The sequence below is a fragment of the Notolepis coatsorum genome (genome assembly GCF_963971535.1).
Source record: "Notolepis coatsorum genome assembly, chromosome: 9".
Classification (NCBI taxonomy): domain Eukaryota; kingdom Metazoa; phylum Chordata; class Actinopteri; order Aulopiformes; family Paralepididae; genus Notolepis; species Notolepis coatsorum.
This window is the reverse complement of record NC_140173.1, coordinates 139,553,658-139,565,526: the sequence shown is the minus strand read 5'-3', so window position 1 is coordinate 139,565,526 and position 11,869 is coordinate 139,553,658. Positions and strand designations below refer to the sequence as shown.

The following is an 11,869-nucleotide window of genomic DNA, read 5'->3' as shown; positions in this document are numbered from 1 at the left end:
TTTATGTTCTACCCCCATGGTAATATTCAGAATATTCTGTCTAGTCAGGTACTGTACACCTATGGATATTCATGGAAACAAAGATGCATACACAAACACCTTACTTCCCGAATAAATAATATGAATATGAATTATTGTCTTTGAAGCTACAGTTCTTAAGGGGAAACATATGAGTGGGAGTTAAGTAAGTTCAGCCACAGTTGGAATAATTCATGATCATGCAGCAGCAGGTATATTACAAGATATATCAGCTCTCCTCTAGTTGTATTAATCCATCTGTCTACTGTCTCCTGCTGGAGGAGACACAGAGACCCCTCTGACCACTTCCTCTCCTCTCTGTTGTCTTTGGTTGTTCAGGGTGAACGAGGTGTGCCTGGGTTGCCTGGAGACCACGGCGAGAAGGGCGACCCGGGAGAGGGTACCACCGGTCCGCACGTGAGTATATGGCGTATATGAGTATACCGTACTTTTCGCACTATAAGCCGCACCTGACTATAAGCCGCAGCAGCTAAATTGAATGATGTGTACATATATAAGCCGCACTGGACTATAAGCCGCATGTGTTTTAATATTTAATTACCATATGTAAGGAGTGGAGCCTGCGGCTTAATTTGACTCAACACGGGAAACCTCACCCGGCCCGGACACGGAAAGGATTGACAGATTGATTGCTCTTTCTCGATTCTGTGAGTGGTGGTGCATGGCCGTTCTTATATTGAGCTTTAAGTTCCCACCTCTACAGAGAATGACTCCCATTGGGACACAATACTGTCGGACAAATAACATTAACTCATTTACAAGTTGTATTAAGTTTAGCAAATAATGGAACAGATATATAACATTTCAATGCAGTAAAAAAAGCAATATTTAGATTTTCGGGTTTTGTCCACATATAAGCCGCACCGTTATATAAGCCGCAGGGTCGAAAAATGGGGAAAAAAGCCGCGGCTTATAGTCCGAAAAGTACGGTACATATGAGTTGGTCCTTTTAGGTCCAGCAGCAATAGCATCTTGTAAATTCCAGAGTATAGGTTTGTCTCCAGGCATCCAGAGATTCACGCACACAATGAGATCCTGTTTTGAATATCCACATCACGGTTAATTTTGCACGCTGTTAGAAGGGGGCGAAAACTGAAAACGGGTCGATATGGAGATGCGCCGCGAGGTGTTACACACTCACTCTCCAGCCTCATCGCGGATGATCGCTCTCGTCCGCCATGGTCTCATGCGGGAAACCGTGGCTGAGATTTGATTCGGTTTGCGGGATTCAAAGAGGTCTAGTTTGGGAAGAGAAGGAGGAATCGATAGAGCATGAGATGTCAAACACAACTCCTTTATGGAACGCTGGTGCTGGAAGGCAGAGGGTGTTAGCAACATGTCTGATGTGTTCTCGGGGGCAGAGGGTGTTAACAACATGTCTGATGCGTTCTCGGGGGCAGAGGGTGTTAACAACATGTCTGCTGTGTTCTCAGGGCCCTGCAGGACCACCCGGGAGGCCAGGAATGGAGGTCTGTTGGACAGAAAATAAATACATCTCAGAAAGTCTGTTTTCAATGTAACAGCATTGATGATGATGATGATGATGATGATGATGATGATGATGATGATGCTGATGATGATGATGATGATGATGATGATGATGATGATGATGATGATGATGATATGGTCGATATGGCTACACCTACGTAACATAATTCCTCATAATGTTTCTATTTTCTATCATTTCTTCATAATGTTTATTTTTAGTATTATTAACTCATTCGCTGCCACGCTGTTTTCCGGGATATGGCTATGCGCTGCCACGCATTCAGCCAATGGAGTCCGTCACCTTGTTTGCAGGGCTATAACTATATTCTATATTATAGCTAATTATGCAATACTATGGCCCATTTGACATCGAGTATCTATCGTTCAATATGTGAAAAAGAAAAAAAATTGTCATCCATACATTCCCGTTTTATACCGTAGTGAATATAAGTATGGTTTTAGAGCGATCTAGGGTCATTCCTGAGAGGCTAGTAATAGTCTGCGACGTGTATTATACTACACGTCCCTACACACGCTACAGTTAAAAAATCAAATGCATATGATTGGTATTATGTTCCATCATGAATGCATGAAAGGGGGGGGGGGGGGGGTCGTTTCAGATTAATTTATTGTCAATAACGGCATTCGTTATTACAACAACATACGCTGATCAGGGCGATGGCTATGAAAACAAGGCATAATCAAGCTGAAATTTACGTTAAATTGCTCTTACCTGTGGCCGGTGGGATTCCAAAAAGAATATTCCAATTATTTGATTGCCATCTGGTAGATCGTATGTCCATTTGGCCCACCGCAGCATAACCCACCACAGCATAATGAATCAGGGGTCCCAAAAACGATTCAATGCGATCGGGTGAAGCCCTAGGTTCATGTTAGTAGAAAAGAGCGCCCCGGAGCGTTTAGTGTTTCAAATGGTGCTCCATACCGCCGCCTGGTAGGATGCGGCCGGTATTGCACTTTAGCGATCTCAGACTCAGCCCCATGATAACACCAGGCTTCCTGGATGGATAATGAATGGAAATATCGAGCAAATAACGAGTATACTCGTTGTTGGCGTCAAACGATTGGCGGCCAATAACGAGTTTAATCGTTGTCGGCAGTGAATGAGTTAAGCGTAATAACCATCACAGTCATCACAGTGTTTCTTCCTCCAGGGCCTCCGCGGACCCTCAGGCTTATCGGGCCCCACCGGCGCTCCAGGAAGAGAGGTGAGTTTAAGTCCTTCCTCTTGTTGTTGTTGTTGTTGTTGTTCTTCTTCTTCTTCTCCTCTTCACTCCCCCCCTCTCTCCTAGAGGGAGACACACACACACACACACACACACACACACATCCGCAGATGATGAAAGGGGCCGGCAGCATAAGTAGGAATCGTCTGACAACCCGCTGTGCGCGAAGGGGGTACACAAACATGTCACGGTTTCTTGGACACGTCAGTGCCAACAGGGACGCATGTCAAAAGTAAAAAGGGGTTGTGGGTCTCCTGTGTCCTAGCTAGCCGAGTGGATAGCAGAGGGCCTCATTAACTCTTGTCTCTGTCTTGTCTGTCTCTCTGTCTCTCTGTCTCTCTCTCTCCCTCTCTCTCTCTCTCTCTCTCATTTCTCTTTAAGGGCCCCCCTGGTAGAGAAGGCCCCCCAGGCCCCCCTGGACCCCCTGGTGAGCCAGTAAGTATAGTAGGCAGCTCATCACTTTCATACCAGATCACACGGATGATGTCAGCCTCAGAGTGCGAGCGACGAGGGTCGGAAGCAACGTTTGGCCCTGGAATGTTACGCTTCGACAGGATCCACAGTCACATGAGTCCACTAACACTAACAACTTTCCTCTAGTCTGTCTAACGTTGTCACACTGGCAATGTTTAAATGTAATAATAATCAAATGAGAAAAGGCTTTGTCTATGCACCCCCTCAGAGATAAACCAATAGATTGTCCAATAGCCTAGATGAGCCACATCTATGACCTAGGTATTTGCCAGGAAAAATAGTTTCTGTGGGTTTTGCAGAACCCATATCCATGTTGAAGGAGTGTAATCCAGCGTTGGCAGACTGTGGACAGGTTCAGAAACAGTGAAAAAGGGTGAAAATTTGAAAACCTCCAGAGAGGCTTAAAAACTCCAACATGAAGTTCACTTTAGGCAGTTTAGCTGCTATTTGGCTTCAGCCTTGTGGGGATTAAACGTTTGAATGCTTATTCATTCCTTTTGGTTCATTGGTTAGGAGCGCAGTGTTTCAGCAGCAGACATTAGTTTAGGAGAAAACTGAAATAAAGAATGAACCCTCTTATGGAAAGCAGGCCAAGGCAGGACGCAAGAGGTGTGGTGCCCCCCAGTCAGGTGAGACAGAAATAATACAAATGTTTTGACATTTTCCACTGATCGGGCGGGGCGTTGCTCTAGCGCCCCCTATTTAGCACCCCCTATTGAGCGCCCTAGTGCCCCCTATTGAGCGCCCTAGTGCCCCCTATTGAGCTCCCTAGCGCCCCCTATTGAGTGCCCTAGTGCCCCCTATTGAGCTCCCTAGCGCCTTCTATTTATTTGTTTATTTAAAGGATCCCCATTAGCTGCACGCCTTGACGTTGAGCTTGTCTTCCTGGGGGGTCCAAGACAGACATACACAAACATAAAACATAAACACGTACATAATCAAGCAATCCATAATCCTAATAACAAAAAGATAAAAATCTATTTCATTTTAGAGACAATCATGTTCATTCTATTTAAACTAAAGAATGTAGGTAGATTCTGAGTTGTTTCTTAACACTATGTGGACCGTCCACGTATATATACGTGTTTCGATTCCACCCGTTGAGGACCAGAGCCACGAGTTAACTCGTGGCGAGTTGTTATTGTTTTATTCCATATTTATAACGCTATTAACGTCCGCGATCGACTTGCAGGACCTACCCACATATTTGATTTTCGAAACATGCAATACCGGCCAGATCCGCTTAGGGGCGCCATCGCTCCACTGCAGTATCATTGAGGGCGATTGAAAAAAAAATCTTTTCACTGTCTGTGGGCGTTTCATATGAGCCTCGGTTCCAAACGAAGACCCTCCATCTTTGATCCCGTTACCGAACGCATATTTCAGCCTGGAATAATGGGATTTATGATTAGCCAATGGACATATCGATCTACCAGATTCCGATGACTAATGACAAAATGCTGCCGGCGATCACATGGCCTGACGGTAGGATACTATTCCCCCAAATTACAGCTGGATTGGACATTGTTTTAAAACCTAACGTGATCGATCAGTGAAAATGGCTACCTGAACGCACACTGTATTGCTAATCAATAATACTAATCGGCGTTCCCCGCCGCCCCCATTTCATCCATAGATGCTCTGTAATAGTCCGGATGCTACGCAGTTTGTTTTATTTCATTCGTATATATACAACAGAAATGGCGCTTGATATAACGTATAGCTTTTAGCCTATTATCTAGCTCCCCAGAAAAAAAACGGGGCGAAAAGTGCGATAAACCTTATATTCACAGCGCTATAAAATGACAACCAACTGATGGATTTTTATTTTCTTTAGGCCATTATGAAGGCACGGTTTATGCACTCAAGTGACAATGAGAATGGACAGATAGCAATACTATAAATTATATATATAGCTGTTAGAAAGTACATCGGTTTGTAAACAAACCTCTGTCCTCTGGCCTATAAATCGGCGCTACATGCTGGTCATCAATGTGTTAAAACATGCCTTTCCACTGATAGAACTAATGTTACTTGGAAGGTTATTCCATGATGACCACACAGCCCTGACCTGTCTGCTGACCTGTCACCCTAGTGCCCCCTATTGAGCGTCCTATCACCCTAGTGCCCCCTATTGAGCGTCCTATCACCCTAGTGCCCCCTATTAAGCGTCCTATCACCCTAGTGCCCCCTATTGAGCGTCCTATCACCCTAGTGCCCCCTATTGAGCGTCCTATCACCCTAGTGCCCCCTATTGAGCGTCCTATCACCCTAGTGCCCCCTATTAAGCGTCCTATCACCATAGTGCCCCCTATTGAGTGCCCTAGCGCCCCCTAGGAGCCACCACTGAGACACATTTGGATACATTTATCTCGGATCCCCTGTTGTCACTGACACTATATTTTAGCGTTGCAATTTTAGAGGCACAGGAGATGGTTTCATACATTGACACAGATCATTACAACGAGGTAACAACAAATTACAACAAGAAAAGATAAAGATAGGTCCATAAACGGGACATCATGTCATTTTAAAAGATGTATCGATAATATAATATAACAATAATAAAAGAAGAGCGTGGTTCATATTGAATTTCATTGGAAAATATGAACGTTTATGACAAGGTTTTTGTGTGTGATTTTTTTTTCTTCTCTTTTCTTCTTCAACAGACTGCCTTGCCTATTGTCAGAGACATGGGTACATTACTCAAGGTACGTTTTCTCCTTTCATCGCAGAGAGCATTTCACAAGCAGAGCGGTGCCTGGTGTACTACTCATATAACATGGGGAAGATGGAAGACAGACACCACTATACACTCAAAGCCCCAATTAGCAAAACCTCCCAGAGTGCTGATCTGGGGTCAGTGACCAGCAACGCTCGTCTTGATGACTTGAGTCAAACTAACAGACTCTAGACCAGCACTCCCACTTTGAGAGGCTTTGTGAATATGGATCTCAGCTTCACAATGTTTCTGGTACGACCTATTTGTCAGGTAGTCCCATCATATGACGCCATCAACACTTTATTCACCTAATGAAAGGGGATTTGTATCCATAATTCCCAGACTCCATTTAGAAAAATTTAAATCATAGTCCTCATTTCAGCACCACCACAGGTCACATTCTGATAGAGAGAGAGTCTGTGCTGAAGGAGAGAGAGAGAGAGAGAGAGAGAGAGAGAGAGAGAGAGAGAGAGAGAGAGAGAGAGAGAGAGAGAGAGAGAGAGAGAGAGAGAGAGAGAGAGAGAGAAATATGGAGAGAGAGAGGGCGAGAGATAGAAAGAGAGAGAGAGACATAGGGAGAGAGATAGGGGGATAGAGAGAGAGAGGGCGATAGAGAGTGAGAGAGAAATAGGGAGAGAGATAGGGGGATAGAGAGAGAGAGAGAGAGAGAGAGAGAGAGAGACATTTGGAGAGGGAGAGGGCGAGAGAGAGAGGGCGAGAGAGAGAGAGAGAGAGAGAGAGAGAGAGAGAGAGAGAGAGAGAGAGAGAGAGAGAGAAAGAGAGAGAGAGAGAGAGAGAGAGCTCTCCACCACGTTAAAGAGGGCAGCCTGAATAACCTTTCAAAATTACCAAGGCAGAACATCTGGTGGAAGACAGTCACGACTGATCATTTTGTAAATTGTTTGCTAAAATGCCTTGGAGACGCAGGGGGCAGCGGCCAGAGAGCTGAAGAGCTGCACGCAAAACATAGGATGCCGACAACTGGCCTCTATAGGGCTGTCCCCGACTAAGGATTTGGATAGTCAACTATGATTGTCCAAAATATGCCGTTAGTCGACTATTAGTCGACAAAAAAAAAAGTATAATATTTTCTTTTTACATTTTTTATTTTTATTTTTTTTTATCATTCCATTTGGGCTGTGGGGGGTGCGTAATGTCTGAAGGAGTCGACTGAAGGCTTCTTGTCCTCTGCAAAAGCATGCAATTGGTCCACTGATGGATACATCTTGATATTTGTCTAGTCTAGTGTGTTCATTAGATGGGTGAAATCCTCTTTCAGTGCCTCTGTGCCTGTTTTCGTAGGCAGTTAGCCTCTGGTATGGGTGCCATTAGCGTTAGCCACGCTTCTAGGCCTCTTTTCTTTTGGAAAGAATGATACAAATATATATATATATATATATATGTATATATATATTTTTTATAAAAAAAAAATGTATTCGACTAAGAGGTTGGCAGTCGACTACGGCTCCTTTCGACCGATTAGTCGACTAATCGACTAATAGGGGTCAGCCCTACTGTTCTCATATAATGAATGTACAAGGAATGTGTCTCTAAGGTGGACATTGGTGTAGAATCGTTCTACGCATGCTTCACAGCATGACAGACACGCATGGCACAGAGACAACAACAACACAGGCCACATGCCACCACATCTTGACCAGAGGATGAGACTTCATTACATACAATTATTCACACATGACGCTTCAATGCTCTTCACCTCACCATGCTCGCTAAAGTTGGCTCTTGAATATGTTTTTTATCATATTTTTATATCATATTTTTGTATATTTCTTCAAAATAAATCCAATAGTACATAGTTAATTCCCTGGGGCGTCTTGTGACCATCACCACTAAACATAGCATTCATGGACTGGCATTATGTTTACACATTTAATAAATCAGTCAGGAGGGAAGTGGGTGTTGATGGATGTCCTTGTTGTTCTGAAAGCCTCTGATTACTATCAATTACTGCGCATCTCATCATTCTTTGACAGCAGTATGTTTCTAATATTCACAAATATTATTATATTAAAAACAAATGCTTAAATGCAGGAATTGCTGCTTGGGGCTATCTGCGTTCTCCCTTTTGAAACGTTGATAAATTACATTGTGTGTGTGTGTGTGTGTGCGTGTGTGTGTGTGCGTGTGTGTGTGTGCGTGTGTGTGTGTGTGTGTGTGTGCGTGTGTGTGTGTGTGTGTGTGTGTGTGTGTGTGTGTGTGTGTGTGTGTGTGTGTGTGTGTATATATATTATGAATATATAGCTGACAACATTCGAAAAGATATCTTAGCCAACACCGCCCACCACACCCCCCCCAGATCCTATATTCACAGGCACCAAACTCTCCCACTTCACTGACGTTTCTACAGATACTGTCACCAAGACTATATATATAATGCAATCCAAACCCACAACATGCCTCCTTGACCCTATCCCCTCCTCTCTCACAAAAGCTTGCATCTCTGCCCTCAGCCCCCCCATCACCCCCCTCATCAAGAAACCCAATTTGGATCCCAATAATCCTCAGTAACTACAGGCCGATCTCCAACCTACCATTTCTATCCAAAACACTTGAAAAGATTATCTCCAACCAGCTCCACACCCACCTACAGAACAACTCCCTTTTTGAACCCTTTCAATCAGGCTTCCCGAAAACACCACAGCACAGAATCTGCTCTCGTTAAAGTCACCAACGATATCCTGCTCAATTCAGATTCCGGTTTTCTCTCCATACTCATCCTCCTCGACCTCAGCGCTGCTTTTGACACCATTGATCACAACATCCTACTCTCCCGTTTAGAACACACAGTTGGCATCACAGGCTCAGCTCTCCACCTATTTCACTCCTATCTATCAGACAGCCAGCCGCTCACTACCATGGACGGTCATACCTCAACTTCCTTCCCCGTTACATCTGGTGTCCCCCAAGGCTCAGTCCTTGGCCCCATACTCTTCTCCCTCTATATGTTACCCCTCTGCCACATTTTCAGAACACATGGTCTCCAATACCACTGCTACGCCGATGACACACAGTTATACATTCACTCCCCTCCCGACACCACTGCTGCTGCTATTGCCCTCTCCTCCTGCCTCTCTGAAATAAAAATCTGGATGAATCACAACCTTCTCCAACTCAATAGTACTAAAACCGAAATCCTTGTAATGGGCACACCGCACACTGCTCCATATCCATCAACAACCACTCTATCCTCCCCTCCCCCACAGTGAAAAACGTGGGTGTTCTTCTTGACTATCATTCGAACCACACATCAACAACATCACCAAGACATGCTACTTTCACCTCAGGAACATTTCCCGCATTAGACCACTACTGTCCCCCTCCGACACTGAAAAGCTGGTTCATGCCCTCATTTTCTCCCGTCTAGATTACTGTAATGCATTACTCATTGGCTCATCATCAAAATCCCTCCATAAACTTCAACTAGTTCAGAACACCTCAGCCCGCATCATCACCCGCTGCCCCAAGTTCTCCCACATCACACCTGTCCTCTCCTCACTTCACTGGCTCCCTGTCAAGTATAGGATTGACTTTCAGATCTGTCTCCTCACTTACAAAGCCCTCCACTCCCTAGCACCTGATTACATCTACAACCTTCTTCAACACTACACTCCCTCCCGCTCACTCCACTCATCCAACTTAGCCCTTCTGAGCACACCACACTACCACCTTAAGTCCACAGAAAACAAATCATTCTCCTCCTCTGCTCCCCGACTCTGGAATCAACTCCCATTACACATCAAAGAAGTCCCACCTCAAAACCCACCTGTTCAATCTTGCATACCCGGCTCACTCCTGACCCCCCAACCCCTGCATCACTTACATTTTCACATCTGTACACACCTATATTTTAGTATTATTATTTATTAAAAAAAAATCTCTCTGTCTTGTCTCTAAGCTGTCTCCCTCTCTCTGTATTATCCCCACCATGTCGTCATTGTGAAAGTCCATGCACTGTGTTTGTCCATGTACTGTGTGTGTCCATAATGCTATAATGCCATGTATGTAAAGTGCTTTGAGGTGCCTAATGTAAGGCGCTATATAAAATAAATGTATTATTACTGTATATATATATATATATATACAGAGAGTGTTCACTTGACTGACAATCATAAATTCAAGGTCCACAACGAGATAAATGAAAATCAAATGCATTATTGCCGTTTGTGGAAAGGAAGGCGTTAATGTACACAGCAAACGTATCCAGTCCAGTAGAATGGTCCACCCGCATTTGCCGTGACAAATAAAACTCTTGACTTGACTTGACTTGGTCGAGGTCCAGTATCAAGGTTCGGTACGGGTTCTCGGACAGTCCAGGGACGTGGTAGTAGCACACAGCAGGGTCCTCCTTCCAGAACAGATCATACACAGCAGGGTCCTCCTTCCAAAACAGATCATACACAGTGTGTTAATGTTCTCTCTACTCATGTCGGCCTGATTGAGGCCAGTTTCGTCACATGAACTCCTAATATGGTCAGAGACACACAGTGGGAAACACACATATCTGCCTGTCCTCTGCCGGCTGCCACAATATATATATATATTGTGACGAACCTGGTAGTGTTCAGGCTCGCCACGGTTCAAATACAAACAAATTCGAATGTCCACACAAGAGCAATATCAATCAAATATTGATTGAATTCAGGGCAGAATCCAGAGGGGGAAAAGCAATAGAATGGTTGTGATTCAGTCCGAGGGTCAAAAACACAAAACAGGCCCGCCGACAGAAAAAGGGATTGTTCACAATTTGGGGTAGTCGTCCAGTCCAGGGTCAGTACACAAGGGGGTATCTCAGCCAGTCCAGGGTCCAGTACACAAATAACACCTACTCGCTTTCTCCTCACCTTTCACTACCTATCACCGTCACAACTCTGAATAACAATCTCTATCTCTCTCAATACAACAACTCCAACCTCACCTCCGCTCAACTTACTCCTGACTAACCAAGTGGCTTTGTAGTGTGTGTGTGTGTGTGTGTGTGTGTGTCTGGGGTGTGTGCATGTGAGATGTGTGTGAACTAATTATGCACAGGTGTATTCTATCAGTACTAATCAGCTACCTAATTGACTCTACTCCTCCTGTGGCAGTATCTCCCATCCTTCACATAATATTATCCATAGGAGGGGGGACGAGATATGTCACAATATATATATATATATAAGTCCCAGCCCTAATATATATATATATATATATATATATTAGGGCTGGGACTTTATCGCATTAATTTCAATTAATTAACTACAGAAAGAATTAAAGTTAGTGCTATAGCCTATAAGTATAAAGTATAAAAAATCGCAAATAACTTTTTTTCTTAGTCTGGTTTGTTCATAAAAAAAAATTTATACGAGAAATTGAGATCAATCAAGAGTTTTTCTTTTCCAATGGTCAACTGTTCTGGAATGTACTTGAAAGTACTGCGTTTTACTTTTACCTCGAGGAGTAACGTGTAGGAGGCTCACACTGCCCCCGCCATTTTCCTGACTTTGCTGTGCAGGCGCCCTGACCGACCTGTAGGAGTCGCTGTTTACAACGTCCAGATTACCACCCATTGACTTCCCTCCCGCTGACTCTGCCAATTGAGTCAGTATGACGGCCGGCCCAAGCCGGAGGCAACGCCGACAGCCGGATTCGATACCGGTGTCTCTTGCGTTGGTGACGAGCGCAATGTCTGCTGCGCCACCCAGCCGCCCCATATATATATAATTCCTAAAATTGCTGCACTTTGTTAAAAATTTCATTTATCTCTTGGTCTGTGTAGTAGCTAATACAGGATTTTGCTGCTTAAACGTATGTCTAATGCATTATATTCATTGATTCACTCGTATACCAAAATTATATATATATAAATAATGCTCTAAACAGTTTACTGCCACATATGTCT

General features: G+C 44.1%; 1 protein-coding gene across 1 annotated transcript in view; it reads left to right on the top strand.

Annotated features, from left to right (window-relative positions):
- Positions 1 to 218: 218 nt before the first annotated feature.
- Positions 219 to 11,869, top strand: part of LOC311234781 (uncharacterized protein) — a gene marked incomplete at both ends in the record, with an annotated part of 68,616 nt that continues 56,965 nt past the window's right edge. Inside the window, 4 exons of the mRNA XM_084322025.1 lie at positions 219 to 230; positions 358 to 435; positions 3,156 to 3,209; positions 5,918 to 5,959. Of these exons, the coding sequence (XP_084178151.1) occupies positions 219 to 230; positions 358 to 435; positions 3,156 to 3,209; positions 5,918 to 5,959 (186 nt within the window). The remainder of the gene's footprint in view (positions 231 to 357; positions 436 to 3,155; positions 3,210 to 5,917; positions 5,960 to 11,869) is intronic.